At 37.0% G+C, this 27,836-nt stretch overlaps 1 protein-coding gene across 2 annotated transcripts in view; it reads left to right on the top strand.

Annotated features, from left to right (window-relative positions):
• The window catches only part of DNAH12 (dynein axonemal heavy chain 12), a 177,223-nt gene that overhangs the window by 133,095 nt on the left and 16,292 nt on the right, over window positions 1-27,836 (top strand). For both annotated transcript variants that reach the window (XM_043443267.1, XM_043443266.1), the window contains 10 exons: window positions 3,784-3,998; window positions 5,074-5,266; window positions 7,766-7,958; window positions 13,570-13,742; window positions 15,329-15,469; window positions 20,330-20,488; window positions 20,657-20,801; window positions 22,652-22,802; window positions 23,247-23,500; window positions 23,694-23,834. In XM_043443267.1, the coding sequence (XP_043299202.1) occupies window positions 3,784-3,998; window positions 5,074-5,266; window positions 7,766-7,958; window positions 13,570-13,742; window positions 15,329-15,469; window positions 20,330-20,488; window positions 20,657-20,801; window positions 22,652-22,802; window positions 23,247-23,500; window positions 23,694-23,834 (1,765 nt within the window). The remainder of the gene's footprint in view (window positions 1-3,783; window positions 3,999-5,073; window positions 5,267-7,765; window positions 7,959-13,569; window positions 13,743-15,328; window positions 15,470-20,329; window positions 20,489-20,656; window positions 20,802-22,651; window positions 22,803-23,246; window positions 23,501-23,693; window positions 23,835-27,836) is intronic.

Below are 27,836 nucleotides of genomic sequence, written 5' to 3'. Positions count from 1 at the left end.
GTATTTCCATTTAACTCTTCCTTATAGTTCATCTCTGCTGATGGTTGTCTCTTGAGGCATGTCGTCCAGTTTTTTCACTGGCTGTTTTACATTTTAAACACAGTTATTTAAAAAACTACAAATCTAATATTTCCAATGTTTGTGTCATCTTTGAGGCTGTTTCTGTTAGTTTCTTTTGTCTCTTGAGAATGGTTTGAGTTTTTTTCCCATGCTTATCTAAATATCTCATAATATTTGATTGAATGCAAGGTATTTTCAGTCTAACAGTAGAACTGAGCATTATATTAACTCCTGGAAATGGGCATGCCTCTTCTTCTGTCGCTCCATTAGTACAGAGGTTTGAGTCAGTCTAACCATCAGTTGAACTAGGTTTGAATTGAGTTGCACAATTTGTTGTTACTCCGGTAAAGTTCAGGGGACCAGTGGTGTCAACTTAATCTAACCATGGGTCTATGCTGAGAATGAGGGATATCTTTCTGGAGTGTCTTTCTCAGTGTTAAGAGTTTTACCTTCAACTTTCAACTGTTCCTGAATGCCCATGACACAGACAGGGTCTCTTTCTATTTTTGTTGTTCCCCTAGGGGTAGATCGCTTTTGCTCAGTACTCCATGTTAGGCTGTTTTGGGGGCAAAGTGAGAGTTGTCTGTTACTCTGATTTCCTAGTCTTAGGAAGGCACTGTGCATATTGGGCCTTCGGTGTAGGATATTTTCAGCCTGCTGGCCCTCCTCCCTGTGACAGCTAAGTCACAGCCTTGGCTGATCTTGAACAGGAGTTTCACACCCCTTCCTAGAGTTAAGGGATTTCTGCTTAGTGAAGGTTGGTAAAGGTATGTTTTAGCCAAAGACATTTTTCTACCTCTCCTCCAAGGGTTGAGTTTTTCTTTTGCTCTTGCCCCAGCTACAATGTATATTTTGTCCTTACTTGTTCCAGGATTCATACCAGTGTTATTGGCTCAATATATGTAAGTTTCCCAGCTGGAATTTCCTGTATCATGTACATAGCATAAACTTGCTCCTTGAATCTGCATAAACTGTTGACCCATGGTTACAGGTTCTCAGAGAACTTTTTCCAAGCTGAAGATGAGACAAGAATCAGAACACTTCTTTCTTGTCTCCTTATGAATAGAGTTGGATTTTTTTCTATGATTCACGAAGACTTCTGTGGGTTTAAGCTTAATACAGGGATTTCAGTTTTACTTTCCTGCTACATATGGGTTCAAGGAGCCCTTGTTATTAGTACTGACACTCTCCCCAGGGCTAGCTGTCATTTCAGCTCACACATACAAAGATATTTTCCTGGCACCTGTGTTTTTCTTCCTTATGTATGTATAGTTCAAATGTATGTCACTGATGTATTTTTGAAATATCATATTTTATCCACCAGTACTTGGTAGCAGAAGGAATTCTATTGGTTACTTAGCTACTCATGCTGCTGGAACTATAGTTGATTATTAATTCTTCTTGTGCTTGCTCATAATTTCTAAAGGTTTGTCTGTTTATAATATTACACAGTGGTTGAGGGTAGTGTAGACTCTGCTATCAGGATATTTGGAGTCAAATATTTCTCTCTCATTTTCTCTCTTGAAGTGAGAGTAAATAGTGCCCCATCTGTAAATGGGGATAAATAGTAGCTCCAAACTCATTGTACGTTGTAAGAAAGTGCTTGAGAAAGAAAGAAAGTGAAGTTGTTCCAGTGTGTCTGACTCTTTGCGACACCATGGGCTGTAGGTCCATGGAATTTTCCAGGCAAGAGTACTGGAGTAGGTTGCCATTTCCTTCTCCAAGGGATCTTCCTGACCCAGGGATCGAACCCAGGTCTTCCACGTTGCAGGCAGACACTTTACCATCTGAGCCACCAGGGAAGCCCAAGAAAGTGCTTAGCACGTGATAAGTGCTCAGTAACTGTTAGTTTTTAAAAATAATTATTTTCTTCAAATACCTCATTTTAGTATCTATATCTCAAATTCTGACTTTGCTTACTTTTTAACCACAGTGAAAATGCTTACTGTTTCTCCTTTATTATTGTTTACTAGTACAACACTGGCTACTTAACAGCAAAGCTATGTTTTCCCAAAAATTACTACTGCTGTTAGAAGCATAAATCAGTAATGATTTTTTCTTTAGACTGCCCTGCTTTTGGATCTCAAACATAGTTGAGTATTACTGTCATACCTACAGTCAGGTACACATGGGATACAAAACCCTGTATGGCCTTGTTTTTCGGATAGACACACAGCTCAGTTTTCCAATTGTATTTGTAATACTCACATAAAATTGTATTAAGTAGGAGTTGGATTTCTTTTAGAAAACCAAGATCTCCAATAATTGCATTACTGAGAACACTGATTGATTTAGGTATTACCAAGATAAGCATTCAGTCAGTTCAGTTCAGTCCCTCAGGTAATGTCTGACCCTTTGCGACCCCATGGACTGCAGTACACCAAGCCTCACTGTCCATCACCAACTCCCAGAGTCTACTCAAACTCATGTCCATTGAGTTGAACATAAGCATTAGAAAAACTTAATTTACAGAAATTATTACTTTTTGTAGGGGAATGAACAATACCATATTTTTTCCAATAATAAAGTTATGTCAATGTATGGCAAAAATCACTACAATATTGTAAAGTAATTAGCCTAATTTTAAAAAAAATAAATAAAAAATAAAATAAAAAATTTAAAAAAAAAGGAGGGGAAAAAATGTCCCTTTAAACAGGACTTTGAAAGGTACTAAAAGCATCTAGTCTAACTACTAGCAACTTTTAAACAATTGTGTGCAAAATAACTTTCTCATTTCCAGAACACTTTTCATCTGTTTGCTGTGATAGCAAAGTAACTTTTAACTGGTATCTGGACTTCTTGTGTTTTCAATAGGATTTCAGCACAATTTGAGTGGAGAAAGAAATCAACCATACAGCTGTTGTTGAATTGTTTTGTCTCTTGGGGAGGAAAGAAAATAAAAGAAAAGAGATATCTGGGATTAGTTGATTAAAGAACTTATTTTTAGGCTAAGGGGAACGGGATTTTTATCCCTAGAAACTGTTGAAATAGAAGGAGAATGTCTGGGAAAGCCAAAGTAATATGAAGTGAAAATTCCCCTTTCTGTGTTAATATTTAAAAAATATTTTAATGCATTGTACTGAATACAAAAGGATCCCAGGACAGTCAGTATCATCACTGAGGAAGAGGAAAGCACCTAATATATTGATTCTCTGAAACTATGAATTGTGTGTTCTTTTTTTTTTTTTTGAATTGTATGTTCTTGAACACAAAGTCTTTTACCATACTTACATAGAAAAAATTTCCTAAATAGATCTCAAATATATCTAGACTAACCTTGGAAACTTCGTTTATGGTTCTCCTCATAACCTAAGGAAATCCGTTATAGCCCAGTAGATCTTTTATTCTAAATTCTTATCAGATACATAGGATTATTTTTCATATTATGTTAACAGATGATATGTGTTATAATTACTATGAAGACCATGTGTTAAACTGGAAAGAGCACAGCTTATACATTCATGAGATCCTACTTCTGACATTAAACTAGTTTCTTAACCTTAAAACCTTGGGCAAAATACTTAATTTCTTCATTTCAAAAATAAATGAGAAGGAAACTCCTTTTTCCTTTTCCTCACAGAACTTTTGTGAAGATTTATCCTGATGATGTATGTGAAACACTTTGTATAGATTGATGGTGATGTTTATTATTTAAATTATATAATTTTAGATAAATCTCAACATCTATTTAGTCTCCTCAAAATTTTTCTTATTATATTTTAGGCCTTTAATGATTGATCCCCAGGGTCAAGCCAATAAGTGGATCAAAAACTCTGAGAGAGAAAATCAGCTTAGTGTTATTAAGCTCTCAGATGCAGACTATATGAGAACACTGGAAAACTGTATTCAATTTGGAACTCCACTTCTATTAGAAAATGTTGGTGAAGAACTGGATCCATCATTGGAACCTTTACTACTTAGACAAACTTTTAAACAAGGTAGAAGTCAATTGGCATTAGTTGCTAGAACTGAAAGATGATTGGATTATCTTTTAGGGAAGAAAACTGCTACATAATTTTAATAATAATCTTAATAATGCAGAACTTCTGTGTCATTGTTATGCATGAAAAGAAATTTGAACAAGTATCATATATTCTAAAATAAATACCTTGCCTTCCTTTGATTGCCTTAGTCACTGTTATTTGGATTGTTGTTCAGTAGAGAACACACGAAGTTGAATCCAGCGTGAAATTCCTTTATCTTATGACCAAGGACCACACAAAGTCCATTACTACAAATAGTAATGGTTAATGTGGACCAGAGTTAACCTTAGGTAAACATTGTCCACCTTGTATATCTTTCTGCTTATAAAATTTTTTCTCTGTCAAACTCTAGTCCTTTAAGAGCTTTCAGTTCAGTTCAGTTCAGTCACTCAGTCGTGTCCGACTCTGTGCGACCCCATGATTCGCAGCACACCAGGCCTCCCTGTCCATCACCAACTCCTGGAGTTTACTCAAACCCAAATCCATCGAGTTGGTGATGCCATCCAACCATCTCATCCTCTGTCATCCCCTTCTCCTCCTGCCCCCAGTGCCTCATCAGGGACTTTTCCAATGAGTCAACTCTTTGCATGAGGTTGCCAAAGTACTGGAGTTTCAGCTTAAGCATCAGTCCTTCCAATGAACACCCAGGACTGATCTCCTTTAGGATGAACTGGTTGGATCTCCTTGCAGTCCAAGGGACTCTCCAGAGTCTTCTCCAACAAAGAGCTTTAGTCATATAGAAATAATTTTGGAACCATTATTGAAAATTAATAGAGGAAGTAAGATCAAAAGGAATCTTAATTTAGAAGGCTCCATAACAACCAGAAAAAATATCTTATATTACCCCAAAATTAATGATTCATGCTATATAATTGCTTACTTGCCTCTGTGTCTGTGACTTTTGCAACACTTGTATTCTATTTGAAATTACTTTATGATGTTTCACTTGTAACCTAGGATGGGTTTTAACAGAAGGGGAAGGGCTATGTAACTTTGGCTGATTTATTATGCATTTTTCTCTGAAATACAGGTGGCATTGATTGCATCAGACTTGGTGAGGTCATTATTGAGTATTCCTTTGATTTCAAGTTTTATATCACCACAAAGTTGAGAAATCCACATTATATGCCAGAGCTGGCTACAAAGGTATCTTTGCTCAATTTCATGATAACTCCAGAAGGACTTGAAGATCAATTACTTGGTATTGTTGTTGCAAAGGAGAGGTATGTATTTTCTTAGATACTTTCAGATACTCTAGAAAAGAATATTTGTAGGCCATAAAGTTGGCTTGAGGCTCAACATTCAGAAAACTAAGATCATGGCATCTGGTCCCATCATTTCATGGCAAATAGATGGGGAGACAGTGGAAACAGTGACAGACTTTATTTTGGGGGGGTTCCAAAATCACTGCGGATGTTAACTGCAGTCATGAAATTAAAAGATGCTTGCTCCTTGGAAGAAAAGTTATGACCAACCTAGACAGCATATTAAAAAGCAGAGATATTACTTTGCCAACAAAGGTCCATCTAGTCAAAGCTATGGTTTTTCCAGTAGTCATGTATGGATGTGAGAGTTGGACTATAAAGAAAGCTGAGCACCCAGGATTTGATGCTTTTAAACTGTGGTGTTGGAGAAGACTCTTGAGAGTCCCTTGGACAGCAAGGAGATCGAACCAGTCCATCCTAAAGGAAATCAGTCCTGAATATTCACTGGAAGGGCATGCTGAAGCTGAAACTCCAATAATTTGGCCACCTGATGTGAAGAACTGACTCCTTGGAAAAGCCCTGATGCTGGGAAAGATTGAAGGCAGGAGGAGAAGGGGCAACAGAGGATGAGATGGCTGGATGGCATCTCTGACTCAATGGACATGAATTTTAGTAAACTCCAGGAGTTGGTGATGGACAAGGAGGCCTGGCGTGCTATAGTCCATGGGGTCGCAAAGAGTCGGACATGACTGAGCGACTGAACTGAACTGAACTGAATACTTTTGTTATGTGATTATTCCGAAACCTTGTCTAAATTTTATTGTTGCTGTTCAGTCACTAAGTTGTGTCCCACTCTTCACGGTCCCATGAACTGCAGCACGCCAGGCTTGCCTGTCCTTCACTATCTCCTGGAGTTTGCTCAAATTCATTTCCACTGAGTCAGTGATGCTGTCTAACTAACTCATTCTCTGCTGCCCTCTTCTCCCTTGCCTTCAGTCTTTCCCAGCACCGGGGTCTTTTCTAATGAGTTGACTCTTCACATCTAGTGGCCAAAGTACTGGCGCGTTAGCTTCAGCATCAGTCCTTCCAGTGAATATTCAGGATTGATTTCCTTTAGGATGGACTGGTTTGATCTCCTTTGTCATTATAGATTAAACAAATATAGAATTCTTTAAAACAATCATTCTATAACAAATAAGTTATAAGCCAACCATGTTATATTGGGCTTTTAGTATGGGTAATAGGATTTAGGTGATGCGCTATGGCTTTTGATTTGTATCTGATTGTTTGAAACAAAAAATTTTGTTTCTTGAAATGTATGTTTTGGACAAAATCAGAAGTGTGTTCAAAGACATATACAGAACATTAATGAAATAAGAAAATACTTAGGACAAGAATGAAAAAGCAGGATATAAAACTATATATGGTAGGGATAATTTGTTTTTCAAAAGTTAATACATGAATGGATATCCATATATATGAAAAAAAGATTGAGAAAGAATACACCAGAATATTAATAGTGATAATCTTAGGAATGGTAAGATTATGGATAACTCATTATTTTCTTTATGTATTTTTCCATTACTAGCATGTGTTATTTTTTTTAAATGAGAAAAAAATATTATGATCCCTGGAAGGGCTACTAGTAAAGAATTGCTTCCTGGAATTTCCCTTCAAGTGGCTAAGACTGTAAGCTCCCAATGCAGGCCCATCGTTTATCCCTGGTCAGGGAACTAGATCTCACATGCTGCAACTAAGACCTAGCACACCCAACTAAATAACTATTTAAAAAAAAAAGAATTGCTTCCTGAAGGAAATCTTTGACTCAACTTGAAGCTTAATATAACATTATCAAGTAGTCAATTAAATGAAATCAAATTATAAGTGAAAATATGTACCATGAAGTACTTTAGTTATTTTCAGTATTTATCCCACTTGCATAATATCTAAGACAGAACCATGTCATAACATATTCTATAACATGAACTATGTTGTTTGAAGTCTCATACCGTCTTTGTTAAGGTATTATTAAGTGCCAGTTCTGTCTTTTACTTTGAGCCAGTATGATGAGTCATCTTTTGGATGATGAGTCATCTTTTGTATTATCTTTTTTATGATGAGTCATCTTTTCTGTGTCTGCTATTGTAGAAGAGATGTTGAAAATGAGACTGAATATGATTAAGCCAAAGAATAGAAGTTTCATATTCTTAGTGTCTTTCCAGCTCTTATTCTCACACAATGAGCTAAGCCATAAGGATAAACCTAACATGTTTTTAGACTTAACATAGTGTATATTATTACTGCATTTTACATATTTATAATTAATGCTTTTTTTGGCTTGAATTTCTCAAATTATCATTTTCATGGAAATATTTTTTCCTTAAGATAAAGAGGTTAATCATCTTAATTTGTGTTATGTGTCTGCAAAATTGTTATATTTAAATGCCTACAAAATTGTGATGTCTAATCTTTACATAAAATACTACACATTTAGGTGAGATGTTTTCATCTTTTTAGACCAGAGTTAGAAGAGGAACGAAATGCTCTGATTCTGCAGTCTGCAGCTAATAAGAAACAGCTGAAAGATATAGAGAAAAAAATTTTAGAAACATTATCATCTTCAGAAGGAAACATTTTAGAGGATGAAAGTGCGATTAAAATCTTAGACTCTGCTAAATTGATGTCCAACGAGATAACCAAGAAACAACAGGTAAAAAAAGAATCCTAGAAAATTTTTTTGATTCTTTGGAGTCCGGCTTGCTCCCACTTCCTGTGTAAAGTGCTGTAGTAGGCTTATGGGAAGAGGAAAATAATTCATAAAACACCACAGCACATAAACTAGTTTTAAAGAGAATATCTCTTAGTGTTGAATCATTCAAAACCTGTTTTTTCATCTATGTGGTACCTATAAATAGAAGAAATAAATTTGGAGTGAAAAAAAGTTTTAGTATAATTTTTGTTGTTCCATAGGTAGGGTAAGCGAGTCAGGTTCATTCAAGTTTTGATTGACTCCTCACCTAAAACTTCCGTTTGAGAACTTGGCTTGCCTCTGTTTCTGGTTGGAACTTAAGATGTATGAGGTCATTGCCGCTTAATTGGACAGTAAGTGGTTCTAGGAGCTGATGAGGATGTTCTTCCGGTGTTGCCTCGTCATCTGTCTGAGAGGGAGGAGGTGTGAGAGTTGGGAGTGGCAGGGAGGGGGAAGGAAGGCTCGCACAATAGCATACTTGTTGCAAGTTAATCTAACGCAGCCAAATGGTATTTTTATTTTTAAAAATTTTTTAAATCATATTTTTATATTGTCTTAAAAAAATAAAATCCTAGTGTTACAGGTTAAAGAGGCCTTAGCTGTTAGTCATTTTAGCATTTCATAGTTGAGAAAAGTAGGGCCCAGAAAAAGTATTTAAGCCCCAAGTTTACACAATGAAATGATAATACAGACTGACTTCAGTAGGCTTACTTTAATGATTTTCAGACCCTTCTATCCTCTTTGGCCCACCCAATGAACTAAACATATTTTTAGTATTGGGATAATTAAAAAATAAAAAGAATCCTAAGTAGAAATTTCACTAATTGCTCGGCATCCTTCGGTTTGCACCCTACCTTAGTCACCCCAGTTTTGGGGTAGAGGACTTCCCTTTGGGATGGGTTTAGTTTTATGTGAATGTGATGGAAATGACTCTCTTTGGGTGTACTGTATTGCTTTGTGCTTGTGTTTTTCATTTCAAGAGAGCCAAAAGGAGTAGTGTCTTAGAGTAGCCTTTCATCTAGGGACCGTGGCTGAGATATTCGATAATGTCTGCCTTCCCAACAGAACCCATTCCTCACTTTGCTCTCACCACATGTTTTTTCAAAGGGAAAGGAAAGACAGGGAGCATTTATCAGCTTATTTTCTATTAGGCTCAAAGAGGAAAGTAGATATCAATATTTATTTGTTCAAATACTTTATCTTACAAAGAGAGAGAAATTTAATCATGTCTTTTTGACTAGGTCTCGTTGATCTTTACAAACATAATTTAGAAATCACTATATATTTTGATTCAAAACTTGCTCTGTATCTGGCCATGACTTCTCTTCCACCCACTCAATGTCAGAAAACACATCTTCACAGAAAGTCTTTGCACATAGTCTAAAACCCACCTTTCCTTTTTATCCCAAACCATAAGATCAAACAAACACAAGCCTTTAAGGATTTGTTCTATAGGTTCCAGAGTTTCCCCCTACAAAAGTCATCATAACTGAAATATATTCTGGTGGATTCTAGGAAAGTATAATATATATATAAATATTACTATATAAATTTAGGTGAAATTTTTACAGATAATAAATTCTCTTCTTAGCAAATTTCACACTTCAGTTTTTTAACATCATATGCTCACATTGTTTATTTGTTAGAACACAACAAATTGTTTGATTTTAGGTTATTAATGATAATTAATAAAAAATCTGTATGTGTTCATACTAAGGGTTCAAGTATATGTAAATATAATGCTATTTATAAATATACTATAGAGCAAGCCTTGGAAGCCTGAGTTAAATTATTATTTACTCTTTAAAAATAATAACAATATTTGCTAAATGTTTTTGCTTGTTGTTGCCGTTAATGGTAAATGGTTCAGTTCAGTTCAGTTCGGTAGCTCAGTCATGTCCGACTCTTTGCAACCCCATGGACTGCAGCATGCCATGCCTCCCTGTCCGTCGTCAACTCCCGGAGTTTACTCAAACTCGTCCTTTGAGTCGGCAATGCCATCCAGCCATCCCATCCTCTGATGTCCCCTTCTCCTCCTGCCTTCAATCTTTCCCAGCATCAGGGTCTTTTCCAATGAGTCAGCTCTCCACATCAGGTGGCCAAAGTATTGGAGTTTCAGCTTCAACATCAGTCCTTCCAGTGAACACCCAGGACTGATCTCCTTTAGGATGGACTGGTTGAATCTCCTTGCTGTCCAAGGGACTCTCAAGAGTCTTCTCCAACACCACAGTTTAAAAGCATCAATTCTTCGGTGCTCAGCTTCATCTATAATCCAACTCTCACATCCATACATGACTACTGGAAAAACCATAGCTTTGACTAGATGGACCTTTGTTGGCAAAGTAATGTCTCTGCTTTTTAATATGCTGTCTAGGTTGGTCATAACTTTCCTTCCAAGGAGTAAGCATCTTTTAATTTCATGGCTGCAATTACCATCTGCAGTGATTTTGGATCCCCAAAAAATAAAGTCAGCCAGTTTCCACTGTTTCCCCATCTATTTGCCATGAAGTGATGGGACCAGATGCCATGATCTTATTTTTCTGAATGTTGAGTTTTAAGTCAACTTTTTCACTCTCCTCTTTCATTTTCATCAAAAGGCTCTTCTTCTTCGCTTTCTGCCATAAGGGTGGTGTCATCTGCATATCTGAGGTTATGGATATCTCTCCCCGAGATCTTGATCCCAGCTTGTGCTTCATCCAGCCCAGCATTTCTCTTGATGTACTCTGCATATAAGTTAAATAAGCAGGGGGACAATATACAGCCTTGATGTACTCCTTTTCCTATTTGGAACTAGTCTGTTGTTCCATGTCCAGTTCTAACTGTTGCTTCCTGACCTGCGTACAGATTCCTCAGGAGGCAGGTCAGGCAGTCTGGTATTCCCATCTCTTTAGGAATTTCCCGCATTTTGATGTGATCCATACAATCAAAGGCTTTGGCATAGTCAATAAAGCAGAAGTAGATGTTTTTCTGGAACTCTTTTGCTTTTTTGATGATCCAACGCATGTTGGCATTTTGATCTCTGATTCCTTTCTTTTCTAAATTCAGCTTGAGCATCTAGAAGTTCTTAATTCACATGCTGTTGAAGCCTGGCTTGGAGAATTTTGAGCATTACTTGCTAGTGTGTGAGATGAGTGCAATTGTGCAATAGTTTGAACATTCTTTGGCATTGCCTTTCTTTGGGATTGGAGTGAAAACTGACATTTTCCAATCCTGTGGCCACTGCTGAATTTTCCAAATTTGCTGGCATATTGAGTGTAGCACTTTAACAGCACCATTTTCAGGACTTGAAATAGCTCATCTGGAATTCCATCACCTTCACTAGCTTTGTTTGTAGTGATGTTTTCTAAGGTCCACTTGACTTTAGACTCCAGGATGACTGGCTCTAGGTGAGTGATCACACCATTGTGGTTATCTGGATCATGAAGTTCTTTTTGTATAGTTCTTGCCACCTCTTCTTAGTATCTTCTGCTTCTGTTAGGTCCATCCCATTTCTGTCCTTTATTGTGCCCATCTTGGCATGAAATGTCCCTTTGGTGTCTCTAATTTTCTTTAAGAGATCTCTAGTTGCTCCCATTCTATTGTTTTCCTCTATTTCTTTGCACTGATCACTGCAAAGTAATCATTTTTTTTTGCATTGATCACTGAAAAGTAATCATTTCTTTGCATTGATCACTGCAGTGGTAAATAGTACTTAGCTGAAAAATTAAGGGTTAAATAACAGAAGATTTAAATGAGAATACTAAGATCATGTTCTTTTGTAAAGATGTCATTCATTTCCATTGTTGATAACTTTGTTTTACTTATAGTCAAGGTGGAGCTTCAAAACTTACTTTTAATTGTAGTTATACTGTAATTTGGGGGAAAATTTGCTTGTAAGGAACACAAACCCACTCAAATCGGGGATATTTTACTTTCCCAGGTGTAGGAAGTGCATGTAGGCCTCAGGAATGAAGGGAAAGTATTAGATTTCTATGCTCTTTGCCTCTCCTTTTCTCTATGGTTGTGTGGTCCTCATATGTGCTTCTTTCTGCTCCACCTGGAGACTAAGTTCTTTTCTGTAAAACTTCTGTACTGTTACTTTGTAATTTTATCTTGCACATAGAAACCAACTCTGATACCATTACCTTTTAGCTCTAAGGCTGAGCACCACCTGATTTCAGTTTTTGATGCTCCTGAAGATCTAATTCTCTGGAAGGAAAATGTATTAGCTTATATTGGGTCTGGTTCTGTCCCTACCACCTGATTGAATCAGCTGAAAACAGGATCATTCAGTATAAACATGGCTACATAGGCAACTTATTCAGCAGAGTCTGTGGATAGCATGTTCAAAGAAAGGAGAGTTGGTTGGAAAAGTGCTCTATCTGTTTTTCCTATAGAATATCAACCTATCATACTGAGTTGTCATTGGAATGATGATTGACTTGAAGAATTTTTTTTTTTCTTTTAGAGGTTGAATATCTATCTATACCCCTATTAGAAAAAGTTAAAATTATGAGAATCTCACTGAAAAAAAAAGGTGTTCTTAATGTAACAAGAACAACAAATAAACAGCCAACAAATACTTCCGAATTCCTGCTTTGCTAGACTTTGTGCTGGGTTCTGGCAACATGTTGGTGCCTTAAACCATACACACATACACACTTTCTCTCTCTCTCCTTCTCCCTCTGTCTCTGACCTGTTAAAATAAAAGAGGGTGTTCAGTCACTAAGTCATGCTGGACTCTTTGCAACACATAGACTGTAGCACACCATGCTTCCCTGTCCTTCCCTATCTCCCTGAGTTTGCTCAAACTCATGTCCATTAAGTTGGCGATGCCATTCAACCATCTCATCCTCTGTCACCCTCTTCTTCTCCCGTCCTCAATCTTTCACAGCATCAGGGTCTTTTCTAATGAGTTAACTCTTTACATCAGATGGCCTAAGCACTGGTGCTTCAGCTTCAGCAACAGTCCTTCCAAAGATTCAGGGTTGATTTCCTTTAGGATTGACAGGTTTTATCTCCTAGCTGTCCAAGGGACTCTCAAGAATCTTTTCCAACACCACAATTTGAAAGCATCAGTTCTTCGGCAGTCAGCCTTCTTTATGGTCCACCTCTGCCACCCATATGTGATTACTAGAAAAATCCTATCTTTGACTATACGGAACTTTGTTGGCAAAGTGATGTCTCTGCTTTATAGTATGCTGTCTAGGTTTGAAAGAGGGTGAGTGACAATAGCAGATACATGTCAGATTGAGGCAAAGAATAAGCAAAGATTGACAGCTTTGTCTTCCTCGAATAAGAAAGAGATAATAGATGGGTAGTTACACCTTTGATCTGTAAAGATATTTTTCTTTCTTTTACCTTCCTTCTTTCCACTCTGTCTTCATTCTCTTCCCTCTCTTCCTAGTTCCTTACTTCCTTTCTTTCCCTTTCTTTATAGATGTTAGCATAATAAAGCCCTTTCATGTAATCCATGCCCCTATAATTTTGTCATTAACTTAGGGGATATTTTTAATATAAATTTCATTGTATGAAAAATACATAATTAAAACACATGTCCTATTTCTTCATCTTGATTTTTCTCTTCTTGCAGATTGCAGAAAAAACAGAACTCAAAATAGCAGAGTCGCGAGAAGGTTATAGACCCATTGCTAAACATTCATCAGTGTTATTCTTTAGCATTGCAGACCTGGCTAATATCGATCCCATGTACCAGTACTCTCTCATCTGGTTTGTGAACCTTTATATCAACTCTATTCATGACAGGTAAACATTCTCTAGCGTCATTCATTCTCCCTAGGTTGTATTTTCACCATCCTTTCCATTTAAAATATATAACTTTTCTTATTATTTATATAATACATATTCATTGTTGATCATTACAAAATATGGGAAAGTGAAGGAATGAAGGAAGAAGTGACGGAAAGAAAGAAGGAAGGATGGGAAGGAAAGGAGGAAGAAAGGGAGGAAGGGAGGGAGGAAGGAAGGAAAGAAAGAAGGAGAAAGCAAGCAAGCAGACCTCTCTTCTAAGTTTTATTTCACTCCAACTTGAGATTTAAGCATAGAGGGATTAGCTTTAGTCCTTTCCCCACCTTTCTTTTAAATATTTTGCTAAGGCAATAACCTATCTTTGCTAGCAACTCCAGTTTATCTTCCTCCAGCCTTGAGGTCCCTAAGAAGTTTCAGCTCCACATTTCTAATCATTTGCTAGATGTTTTCACTTTAACCAATTAATGAATGTATACAGATCTTGGAATTAGACTGGAGTAAGGGATTAAATTTCAGTTCTGCCACATAATAGCTACATGAATACAGGCAAGACAGTTAACTTTTCTGTAATTGCCTCAATTTTCCTTATCTGTAAAATAGGGATAATAATAGTACCTACCTTTAAAAATTGTTTTGAGAATTGAAAGATAATATTTGTAAAGTATTTTTAACAATGTCTGGTATTTTCTGTAATTGCTTCCATTTTCCTTATCTGTAAAATAGGGATAATAATAGTACCTACCTTTAAGAATTGTTTTGAGAATTAAAAGATAATATTTGTAAAGTATTTTTAACAATGTCTGGTATTAAGTAACTTGTTAAGTGGAAGAAAAATATGATTTGAGCCTAGCATATGTGTTCTACATGGGATCTTGGTAGAACAGTCTTTCCTGAGTGATTGAAATCCCTAAGCTTTCCCAGCTGGGATTTGGAATTTGAGTTAACTCACCCTACATGATGGAGGATATTCAAGCTGAAGAATTGACGTAAATGTCAATAGCAAGTCGGTGAGGATGTGAAGTCATCAGAACCCTCATGTAATATAGTGCATCCACTTTGGAAACATTTTTAGAAGTGTATATATCTGAATTACTGTGCTGTACATCAACTATACCTCAGTTAGAAAAACAATAATGCTGCAATATATGTAGGGGCACACATATCTTTTGAGTTTGTGTTTTTTGGAGTGTTTTAGGGGTAAATACTCAGAAGTGGAATTGCTGGATTGTATGGTAGTTTTATTTTTAATTTTTTTGAGAAACCTCTGTACTGTTTTTCATAATGGCTGTACCAATTTACATTTCCACCAATAGTGCATGAGGGTTCCCTTCCAATGATAACACCTTCTATAACTATAGTAGAGTATCACAACCAGAAAATTTACATTGGTACAATCCAGAGAGCTTATTCAGATGTCACCATTTTTTGATATGCACTCATGTGTATGTATGTGTGTGTGTGTAGTTTCATGTTTTTAACAGTGGTTATTTTGATAAAATAAAACTTGTATGTTAATTCATGTGTAACTTATTTTTTCTTAGCTTAACTTGACTCAATGTATTTTCCTTTTTTCAACCTTTCAGTAACAAATCCAAAATTTTGGAAAAGCGCCTGAGATATTTAAATGACCACTTTACGTACAACTTATACTGTAATATATGCCGATCACTATTTGAGAAGGACAAGCTGTTGTTTTCCTTTTTATTGTGTGCCAATCTTCTTTTGTAAGTTACTTGCTTTTTCTTTATTTTAAAAACCTACCTGGAAAACCTAATCAGTGGCTTCTCACATAAGGATATCATGTTTTTTTTTACTCTGTTTTTTAGTCATGAATTTAGTTGTTCATTTCTCTCTAGCAGTGTTGGTGTTTTTATGTTCGACTTTTAAAATTTGGGTTATACAAAAGAACTCAAAAAATGTTCAACAGTCTAGTAAATTCCTAAAAAGCAAAAATCTGTGTAACTACCATTCATATCAAGAAATAGTTTTTTTTTCAGGGAATTCCCTGGCGTTCCAGTGGTTAGGACTTGGCACTTTCACTGCTGGTCCCGGTCAGAGAACGAAGATACCACCGTGTGGTGTGTGGCATGGCCAAAAGAAAAAAAAATAGGGTTTTTAGATTGACTTCTTTCACTTAATATGCACTTAAGGTTCTCTGTGTCTTTTGATGGCTTGATGATTCATTTCTTTTTAGCACTGAGTAACATTTCATTGTCTGCATATACTACAGTTTATCTGTTCACCTACTGAAGGACATCTTGGTTGCTTACAAGTTTTGAAAAGTATGAATAAAACTGCTGGAACCATTTGTGTGCAGGTGTTTGGATACATGTATATTTTATCTTATTTAGTTAGATACTAAGTGTGATTGCTGGATCGTGAATAAGCATATTAAGTTTTTTAAAATTATTATTTCATTGAAGGATAGTTGTTTTACAGAATTTTGTTGTTTTCTGTCAAACATCAGTATGAATCAGCCATAGGTATACATATGTCTCCCTCTTCTTGAACCTCCCTCCTCTCTCTCTCCCCATCCCAGCCCTCTAGGTTGATACAAAGCCCCTGTTTGAGTTCTGTGAGTGTGGAGAGAGTAACGTGGAAACTTACATTACCATATGTAAAACAGATGGCCGATGGGAATTTGCTGTATTTAGTTTTGTAAGAGACTGTCTTCCAAGATGTTCCACGTGGCACCTCAGCTTTTTAGGAATCTTGGCTTGTGGTCCTTGGGGTCCTGAATGTTGATACTGACCCACATTCTGAAAGAAGCAGGAACTCAGAAGCCAGCACGTATTGAGCAGAATAAAGTGCTGGAGGAGTGATTTACTTTCTTATTTATGGGACCGTTAAATTATTAAAAGATTTTCCTTCTTGATTCATATTTTCTCTGTGAAAATTACTTTGAAAATGGGTCCTAAGTGGAAGTTTAAGCCCATTTTACATAACAGGTCCCAGAAGAGACCCAACAAGCATATAGTGTACATCTCGTAATCCTTTGCTTTCTATCAGCAGTGAATGAGATTTCCTGTTGCTTCACAACCTTGCTAGCATTTGGTCTTGTCAGTGTTCTGGATTTCACCATACTAATAGATGTGGAGTGTTGTCTTGTTTTAAATTTCATTTCATTAATGATATATGATAATGAAGTTTGCTTATTTGCTATCTTTTTATCTTTTTGGTGAGGTGTCTGTACGGGCTTTTGTCCATTTATTAATCGGTTTGATTGTTCATTTTTTATTGTTGAGTTGGATGACAGTCCTTTATCAGATACATCTTTGGGAAGTATTTTCTCCCAGCGTGTGGCTTGCTTTCTCATTCTTCTGACAGTGTCTTTCGCAGAGCAAATGTTGTAAAGTTTAATGAAGCCCATCTTATCAATTCTTTCTTTCATGGATCATGCCTTTTGTATTGTATCTAGAAAGTTATTGCCATACCTAAAGCCTCCTAGATTTTTTCCTATGTTCTAGGAATTTCATAGGTTTGCATTTTACATTTAGGTCTATGATCCATTTCAAATAAATTTTTGTGAAGCATATGTGTATATCTGTATCTACATAATTTGTATATGTTTTTCTTATTTTCCTTTCTTACACAAAGGGAATACACTGTTAATGTTCTTTTGCACCTTTATCTATTAATATAAATGGAAGTTACTCAATAGAGATACCCTTTTGTTTTTTCAGCTTTATTAGATATTATTGACATATCATGCAGTCTCACCATTTTAAGAATACAGTTAGATGATTTTTTTTGTACACTTATACAATTGTGCAACCATCACCAAAATCCAGTTTTAGGGTACTTCTATCATCCCCAGAAGTTTCCTTGTGGCAATTTAGTCAATTCTTACTCCTACTACCAGCCCCAGTAACACTCATCTACTTTCTGTCTCCATAGTTATTCCTAGTCCAGAAATTTTATGAATGAGACATTAGATGGTCCAGAATATGATCTGTCTTTGTAAATGTTCTGTGTGCTCTTGAAAAGACTGTGTAATTTTGCTGTTCTTGGGTGGAATGTTCTAAAAAAAGTCAAGAAGGTTAAGATGGTCCATATATCTTCTATATTCTTATTGCTTTTCTATTTGTTCAACTATCGAGGGAGATTTGGAATCTCTGCAGAGATTTCTCCTGCCGTTCCATCAATACTACTTTGTGTTTTGACATTTTGTTAGTAGATGTGTAAATGATTAGGACTGTTAGGTTCATCTGATAAATTGATTTGACCTTTTAAAATCCCTGGTAATACCATTGCTCTGAAATCTACTTTGTATGCTATTATTGTAGACCCTCCAGCTTTCTTTTGAGTACTGTTAGCATCGTATATATTTTTCCATACTTTTACTTTTATTTTTTTTTCTTTTTTATTTTTTTTTATTAGTTGGAGGCTAATTACTTCACAACATTTCAGTGGGTTTTGTCATACATTGATATGAATCAGCCATAGAGTTACACGTATTCCCCATCCCGATCCCCCCTCCCACCTCCCTCTCCACCCGATTCCTCTGGGTCTTCCCAGTGCACCAGGCCCGAGCACTTGTCTCATGCATCCCACCTGGGCTGGTGATCTGTTTCACCATAGATAATATACATGCTGTTCTTTCGAAACATCCCACCCTCACCTTCTCCCACAGAGTTCAAAAGTCTGTTCTGTACTTCTGTGTCTCTTTTTCTGTTTTGCATATAGGGTTATCGTTACCTTCTTTCTAAATTCCATATATATGTGTTAGTATGCTGTAATGTTCTTTATCTTTCTGGCTTACTTCACTTAACCTATTTGTTTTATATTTAAACTATATTTGTAGATAGCATGTAGTTGGGGCTTACTTGTTTTATCCAATCTGATAATCACTACCTTTAATAAAATCGTTTATAGACTATTTATATTCAGTGAGATAATAGAGTTATATTTAAATCTACCATCTTATGATTTTATTTTCTGTTTTGCTGATCTGTTCTTTATTGCATTTCCTCATTTTCTGTTTTTCTTTGAGTATTTTTGTGGTTCCAGTTTATCTCCTTTGTTCATTTATTAGCTATAATTTTATGTTTTATTATTTTAGTGATTTGTTAGGGTCACAGTATATCTTTTGATTTGCATATATATGTGACAGGTATAAGGTAAAAGGTATAAGGGGAGAGAGAAAAGTATATATATATTTATGTGTGTGTATACATATATGTATTATATATTATATACATATAAAAGACCTTGAAACAATATACTTTCATCTCTCCCTTATAGCTTTTGTTTTATTGTTTTATATTTCACTTGTGCATATGTTATAAAGTCTGCAGCACATTGCTCTTTTGCTCTAAATAGTCAATTATTTTTTTAAAGAGACAAATTATAGGAAAATACCTTTTATCTTTATCTACTAGTTAACCATTCCTGATGCTCTTTATTCTTTTTTGTTGATTCAAATTTGCATCTCCTTGAAGCTTCCTTTAGCATTTCGTATGGTATAAGTCTTCTGGTAATGGATACTTTCAGGTTTTATAAACCTTAGAAAAATTCAGTGAATTTTTCTTTCGGATTTTAATTCTTTATCTCTGAAAGTTTCATTGATTATTTTCTTTATGTTGCCCACTTCTCTCTTCATCATGTTCATGTTTCACTTTCACTCCTTCAGCATATTTATAATAGCTCTTTTAACATTCTTGTCTGCTTGTTATATCATCTCTACCACTTCTATGTCTGTATCTACATACTGATTTTTCTCCTGGTTATGGATGCTGTGAGTTTTACTTTGGTGAATGCTGGTGGTTTTGTTTGTTTGTTTGTTTGTTTTTTAATTTCTTTAAGAGCTCTAGACTTTGCTCTAGACTTTACTTTGCATATACTTAAATTATACTGAATCGTTTGACTTTTTCAAGCCCCCCCCTCCTTTTTTTACGCTTTCTTGCAGCAGTTTTAGAATAGACTTTATTCTACAGCTAGGTTAGCTTCACTACTAAGGTATAATCCCGCCAGTGTCACCACTGAATTGTCCTGGTGTTTAATCAAGATTCAAGTCTAGTTGGCAATAACTCATATCTTAAGTCCTGTGTGAGTTTTGATAGCTACTTAGTTTACAGCTCCTTAGATATTCTTTGCCTGGGTTCTTGGAGTTTTACCGTCCACATACATAACTTGGCATTTAATGAAAGAATCAAGAGGATGTGTATGCAGATTTCCGGAGCTCCTTTTCCATGAATCTCCCTCCCTCTGGTACTCTGCCCACAAATTCCAGTCACCTCAGCCTTCCTTAACTCTGACCTCTTTCTCTTCAACTCCACAATACTCCTAGTTTCTGACTTTGATTTCCCCCTCCGCTCGCTTTATAGTCTGAAAAGTGCCTCCAGGCAGATAGCTGAGGCAATGATAGGGATCACCTTGTCTCCGTTTTTCAGGTTCCACAATCCTTCATTGGCTATTATAATTTCTAAAAATAATTGATTCTTTGACTTTTTTTTCTGTTTTTTCTAGTTGTTAACAGCAGTAGTATAAGTCAGTTCTGATTATTTTATCCACGCTATAGAAGCAGAAATTGACTTCATTTAATGTTAAAACAATTTACAGCAGTCCTTATTTTGGGAACACAGGGCAAAGAAAGAGATTGAATACCAGGAACTGATGTTTCTTTTAACTGGAGGAGTAAGTCTTAAGAGTGCTGAGAAAAATCCTGATCCAACTTGGCTACAGGACAAAAGCTGGGAGGAAATTTGTCGTGCAAGTGAATTTCCTGCCTTCAGAGGACTCAGGTACTTGTTTAAACATGATGACTTAGCACCGAATGGTGATGGGTAAATCTGTAATCTAGTGATCTTTAAAAAACAGTTCTAAAACTGTCTTGATTCATCTCCTCATTCAATGATCTCTTTCGGTGTTTCTCAGTGAAAGGATAATTGTTAAGCTTTTCTTTCCATTAGGGATCATTTTTATGACAATCTGTCTGAATGGCGGGAGATCTATGACAGTAAGGAGCCGCACAATGCTAAATTTCCAGCACCAATGGATACAAGGCTAAATGAGCTACAGAAAATAATCATTCTTCGGTGCTTAAGACCTGATAAGGTAAAAAACAAATGGGTTCTATTTGGAACCTAGATAATCTGCCACTTATAAAACACTAGGCTTGAAGCTACTATTATTTGGTACTTTAACCTTCATTTCAGATGCTCAGATGGGTTCGCTGAGGTCCTTGGACCTGTAGGTTTATAGTTTTCTTCAACTTGAGAAAAACTTTGGTTATTATTTCTTCAAATATTTTTTGCCCATGATTTCAATTAAATATACATTACACTGCTTGATGAGGAGGGCATGGCAACCCACTCCAGTATTCTTGCCTGGAGAATCCCCATGGACAGAGGAGCCTGCGGCCCTACAGTCCATAGGGTCATACAGAGTCCGACACGAGAAGGAACTTAGCATGCATACTACTTGATATTATACCACAGGTGTCTGATACTCTGTTAATTACTTAAAAATTTTTTGTATCACTTTGCCTCAGTTGGACAGTTCCTATTGTTGTCTTTAAATGTGGTGATTTCTTCTTTTGTAGTGTCGAATCTGCTATTGTTGTTCATTCGCTAAGTTGTGTCCGACTCTTCGCGATCCTATGAACTGCAGCACACCAGGCTTCCTTGTCCTTCACTGTCTCCCTGAGTTTGCTCAAACTCATGTCCATTGAGTCAGTGATGCCATCCAACCACCTCATCCTTTGTCTGTTGCAAAGTAGACAAGCTCTAAATGGCTAAAAATCTGCTTATTTAGGCTATGTTTAAAACAGTTGAATATGTAATATTTTGAATTTGGTGCCAATGGACTTTTGAGCTAACAGGTTTTAGCCTACTGTGAAAAATAAACAATCTAGGGATGAGTACACAGAGGCTATTGTTGTCCCATTTATTTAACCATCTGATAAGGATGGCTCAGATGGTAGAGAATCTTTCCTGCAATGTGGGAGTGCCAGGTTCAGTCCCTGGGTTAGGAAGATCGCCTGGAGAAGGGAATGGTTACCCACTCTAGTATTGTTGCCTGAAGAATCCCATGGACAGAGGAGCCTGATGGGTTACAATCTGTGGGGTTGCAAAGAGTCAGACGCAACTGAGCAACTAACACTTTCACTGGTAGGAGAAAAATGGTATCTAATATAATTATAATCTGTATTTTTCTTATTTTTAAGTATTATGGTATAGACTAAGCTCCTGTAACAAAGAGACCTAAAATACAGTAGCGTAAATGAAATAGAAGTTAATTTCTATCTTTCCTAACAGCCCTAAGCAAATGCTTGAGGGCCGGCAGGGTACAGAGGTTCTTAAGATCATCCAGAGACTCAAGTTTCTTTTCTCACGCTAGAGAAGTCTCCTGAAGTTTGGTCCTTGTCAGCGAGATTGAAGCTAGCTCATAAACACCACGTCTATAGAACAGAAGAGAGTGTTGAAGGCAAACAGTTTCCTTATAAAAATAGGATCTGAAAGTTCTGTATATAATTTCTATTTGTATTTCTCTGACCAAAACTTGGTCACGTGGCCATGTCTAGCTGCATGAAAGGCTGGGAGAACTTGGGATTCTATTACCCAAAGGAGACACAGAATGGGACAGTTTGCAGTCTCTGCTGTACTGAATGAGATTGAGCCTCCTTTCACATGTTTAAGATCCATTTCTATTTCATTTTCTATACACTGTTTATCTTCTTTGCCCATTTTCTCTTGGATTGTTAGTCTTGTCCATTACTTTATAGGTACTTTTTTTTTTTTGGTACTTTTTATATATTAGGAAAGCTAGTACTTCGTCTATGATATATACTGCATGTTTTTCTTGTCCATTAGACTCATAGTTTGCTCTTTGTCAGTTTTCGGGAAAAAAGTTGTTTTGTAAAGTAAAAATTACTCTAAAGATTGTATTTTTTCTCTCTTCAACAGATAACTCCAGCTATAACTAATTATGTAACTGACAAACTAGGGAAAAAGTTTGTAGAGCCTCCACCATTTGATTTGACAAAGAGTTATTTGGATTCAAATTGCACCATTCCCTTAATTTTTGTGTTGTCTCCAGGAGCAGATCCCATGGCCAGTAAGTGCATATACTATCAACTTTTGTTGTTGTTTAGTCACTAAGTTGTGTTTGATTCTTTTGTGACCCAATGTACTGTAGCCTGCCAGGCTCCTCTGTCCATGGAATTTTTCCAGGAAAGAATCCTGGAGTGGATTGCAAGTTCCTTTTCCAGGGGATCTTCTGACCCAGGGATCAAACCTGTGTCTCCTGTGTTGGCAGGCGGACTCTTTACAACTGAGACACCAGGAAAGCCTACTGCCAACTTTAAGAAATTATGAATAAATCATCTTGTTCAGTATCTATTTCCTGGATGATTATAAATCACTTAGTAAATTTGGTATATATAAGGAAAAGTAATAACTCGAGTTTTTCACAGTTAAATACTTGTATATATTGAAACGTAAAGCATATTTTATAATTTTAGAATAAGCAGTGAAACCATTTATTTTTATGCCCTCTTAGGCCTGCTAAAATTTGCAAATGATAAAGCTATGTCTGGAAATAAATTCCAAGCTATTTCACTGGGACAGGGACAAGGACCCATTGCAACAAAAATGATTAAAGCAGCAATAGAGGAAGGAACTTGGGTTTGCCTACAGAATTGTCACCTCGCTGTCTCCTGGATGCCCATGTTAGAAAAAATATGTGAAGATTTTTCTCCTGAAGTCTGTAACTCATCCTTTAGGCTTTGGCTCACAAGTTACCCATCTCCAAAAGTATGTTTATTTCTTATGGATTTTAGTACGTATATTTGGTTAACTATTACATTGTATATCTTAAACGCTTAACATTAAGAGGTTTTAAAAATATTCCTGGAGTCCTCTCTTATACCTACTTTTAATCTACTACTATATGCATTTTTAAGACTTGAGTTGGTTATCTAGAATAATGCTCTTTGTTTTGTCTCAGTTCCCAGTAACAATTCTACAGAATGGAGTCAAAATGACTAATGAACCTCCTACTGGTCTTCGGCTAAATCTCCTCCAATCTTACCTCACTGATCCAGTTTCTGATCCTGAGTTTTTCAGTGGATGCGAAGGAAAGGAACTGGTAATATTCAGCCTTTGGAACTTCTAAAATGTGCTTTACAGTGAAAAATATGAGAACATAAATATTTTATTTAATATTGAACTTTACGCATTTCCTAAGAAGACAGAAATTGTACCTATCTTGTTCATCATTTTATTCCCAATTGTTTGTGCTCTTCTTTGCATGTAGTAGATATTCAAATAAATATTTATTGAGTAAATTAACTGTGGAAAATTCTGAAGGAGATGGGAATACCAGACCAGCTGATGTGCCTCTTGAGAAACCTATATGCAGGTCAGGAAGCAACAGTTAGAACTGGACATGGAACAACAGTTTGGAACAACAAGTGGTTACAAATAGGAAAAGGAGTACATCAAGGCTGTATGTTATCACCCTGCTTATTTAACTTACTTGCAGAGTACATCATGAGAAACCCTGGGCTGGAGGAAGCACAGCTGGAATCAAGATTGCCGGGAGAAATATCAATAACCTCGGATATGCAGATGACACCACCCTTATGGCAGAAAGCAAAGAGGAACTGAAGAGCCTCTTGATAAAAGTGAAAAAGTTGGCTTAAAGCTCAACATTCAGAAAACTAAGATCATGGAATCTAGTCCCATCACTTCATGGCAAATAGATGGGGAAACAGTGGCTGACTTTATTTTGGGGGGCTCCAAAATCACTGCAGTTGGTGATTGCAGCCATGAAATTAAAAGACGCATACTCCTTGGAAGGAAAGTTATGACCAACCTAGACAGCATATTAAAAAGCAGAGACATTACTTTGTCAACAAAGGTCCGTCTAGTCAAGGCTATGGTTTTTCCAGTAGTCATGTATGGATGTGAGAGTTGGACTATAAAGAAAGCTGAGCACTGAAGAATTGATGCTTTTGAACTGTGGTGTTGGAGAAGACTCTTGAGAGTCCCTTGGACAGCAAGGAGATCCAACCAGTCCATCCTGAAGGAGATCAGTCCTGGGTGTTCATTGGAAGGACTGATGCTGAAGCTGAAACTCCAATACTTCGGCCACCTGATGCAGAGAGCTGACTCATTGGAAAAGACCCTGATGCTGGGAAAGATTGAGGGCAGGAGGAGAATGGGACAACAGAGGATGAGATGGCTGGATGGCATCACCAACTCAATGGACATGGGTTTAGGTAGACTCCGGCAGTTGGTGATGGACAGGGAGGCCTGGTGTGCTGTGGTTAATGGGGTCGCAAAGAGTCAGACACAACTGAGTGACTGAACTGAACTGAGTGAATGAATATATCTTAGTTTGTACAGAAGTCCAGCAGTGCCTTTAGCAATCTATTTTCACATTATTTTTTATTGTTTCAACAATATGTATGTTAGGTACTAGATATAAGGCAGTGAGAATAAAATAGACACCCTCACCACCAAAAAAAAATCTATCTTCATGGAAATTCTAATAATAATGTTTTGACGTATTAATAACACTCTTCAGTGTTTGTTGTTCAGTCACTAAGTCATGTCTGACTATTTGTGACCCCATAAACAGCAGCATACCAAACTTCCCTGTCCTTCACTGTCTCCCTAAGTTTGCTCAAAATCATGACCATTGAGACAGTGATGCCATCCAACCATCTCATTCTCTCTCACCCACTTATCCTCCTGTCCTCAATCTTTTCTCAGCAACAGGGTCTTTTCCAACGAGTACGTTCTTTGCATCAGGTGGCCAAAGTATTGGAGCTTCAGCTTCAACATCAGTCCTTCCAATGAACACCCAGGACTGATCTCCTTTAGGATGGACTGGTTGGGTCTCCTTGCAGTCCAAGGAACTCTTCAAGAGTCTTCTCCAACACCACAGTTCAAAAGCATCAATTCTTCAGCACTCGGCTTTCTTTATAGTTCATCTCTCACATCCATACATGACTACTGGAAAAACCATAGCCTAGACTAGATGGACCTTTGTTGGCAAAGTAATGTCTCTGCTTTTTAATATGCTGTCTAGATTGATCATAATTTTTCTTTTAAGGAGCAAGCGTCTTTTAATTTCATGGCTGCAGTCACCATCTGCAATGATTTGGAAGCCCAAAATAATCAAGTCTGTCACTGTTTCCATGGTTTCCCCATTTATTTGCCATGAAGTGATGGGACCAAATCTATGATCTTCGTTTTTTGAATGTTGAGTTTGAAGCCAGCTTTTTCACTCTCCTCTTTCACTTTTATCAAGAGGTTCTTCAGTTCCTCTTTGCTTTCTGCCATAAGGGTGGTGTCATCTGCATATTTGAGGTTATTGATATTTCTCCCAGAAATCTTGATTCCAGCTTGTGTTTCATCCAGCCTGGCTTTTCAGGTGATGTACTCTGCAAGTAAGTTAAATAAGCAGGGTGACAATATACAGCCTTGACGTGCTCCGTTTCCAATTTGGAACCAGTCTGTTGCTCCATGTCTGATTCTAACTGTTGCTTCTTGACCTGCATACAGGTTTCTCAAGAGGCAGGTCAGGTGGTCTGGTGTTCCCACCTCTTGAAGAATTTTCCACATTTTGTTGTGATCCACACAATCACAGGCTTTGGTGTAGTCAATAAAGCAGAAGTAGATGTTTTTCTGGAGCTCACTTGCTCAGCCTTCTTTTATTTATCTTCTTCAGTGTATCTGTGTGTAAAACATACAGCCTTAGGCGCTCAGCCTTCTTTATCTTCTTCAGTGTATCTGTTTGTGAAACAGTTTTGCACATGGTGTTGAGGACAGTAGCAGTTCCAATAAGTAGCACTCCTCTTCTCTGCCCAAATTCTTACCAGTTAAGAAACAGGAAAAAAGTATAAATATATGGGAACCAAATTATAACCTTAGTTACTGATACAGACTAGGTTGGAAGATTTGGCTTATATCTGTGAACAAATGAAGTGAATATTACAGAACCCAGAATGAAGCAGATTTATCTACCTAGAAAAAGAGAGCAAAACTTTCTTCCCAGCAGGAAGCTCACATCTAAGAAAGAAAAGGGAAAAGCTGAGCAAATCTTTTTTGCTTAACTTTTCCCAAATTTACCCATTAGATAGGTACTCCTCTCTCTACCAGTGAGTTTAAGAACATAGAAAATCCAGGAGTGTTACATTAATTGAGGTTTCCCTACATGGACGGAAGCATCAGTACTAAGAGAAAACCATCCTCTCCTTTTACCCACAACGCATACTATGATATTTATCATATTTGCCTATTTGAACTGGAAAAAGAATGATATTGCAGATAAAGGGTCGAATTCTTTGGAAGCCAACTCATTTCTTTCTGCTTGATGATGCTTTCTGTGTGACCCCAGTTCTGAGCAATAATTTTGTTTGTAACTCTGGGACAAAGGGAGGATATTTGTGGGTTTAGCTGGAAAGAGGACTTAGTAGAGTGGAGAAGGTAGTATGGTGATCCTCCTACCCATCTTCTGATTGCTTCTTTATGTCTTTAGTTGTGGAAAATCTTTTCTGCTATTCTTCAGGTTCTCATAGATAGCTGCTCTGTAAGTAGTGGTAATTTTGGTGTGTCCAGGAAGGAGATGAGTTCAGGGTCTTTGTGTTCTGCCATCTTGGCATGTCTCTCCAGCACTATTGCATTTTAATAATGTGGAATGTTATTGAAGTTTGTCTAGCTTTGGAGGGTTTTGTTAAGTCATAAGATTTTTGTTTGTTTGTTTTAATATAAAGTGCCCACTATTAACATTCTGGCTTCTTCCCCCTGGACTGTTCCCTGAAGGCACAAATACTCATTCTTTTCAGGGCCACAGTCCTGATCAGATTCTGTGTGATCCTTGCCCACCCGGCTGGTTTTCCTGCCAGATTACAAGCCCCTGGTAATTTTAGGCCTTGTTCATTCTTTTCTCTGTCCCCTCTGGCGAATGGCTCCAAGCAGACACTCTCTTGCCTTTGGTGGCCCTGTACCCAGTCAGCTGTGGTGAGATCCATAGTAGTTCTTAAAACATGGAGTCTGTTTCAGCAGGGTTTGTGTCTGGGGCTGATGTAGGGGTCGCTGAGGCTGTGTGGGAGCCGTTTGCTGTGTGGACACAGCAGGG

The sequence above is a fragment of the Cervus canadensis genome, chromosome 22 (genome assembly GCF_019320065.1).
Source record: "Cervus canadensis isolate Bull #8, Minnesota chromosome 22, ASM1932006v1, whole genome shotgun sequence".
NCBI classification, from domain to species: Eukaryota; Metazoa; Chordata; class Mammalia; order Artiodactyla; family Cervidae; genus Cervus; species Cervus canadensis.
The sequence above is the reverse complement of the archived record's forward strand: the minus strand, read 5'-3'. Positions and strand labels throughout refer to the sequence as shown.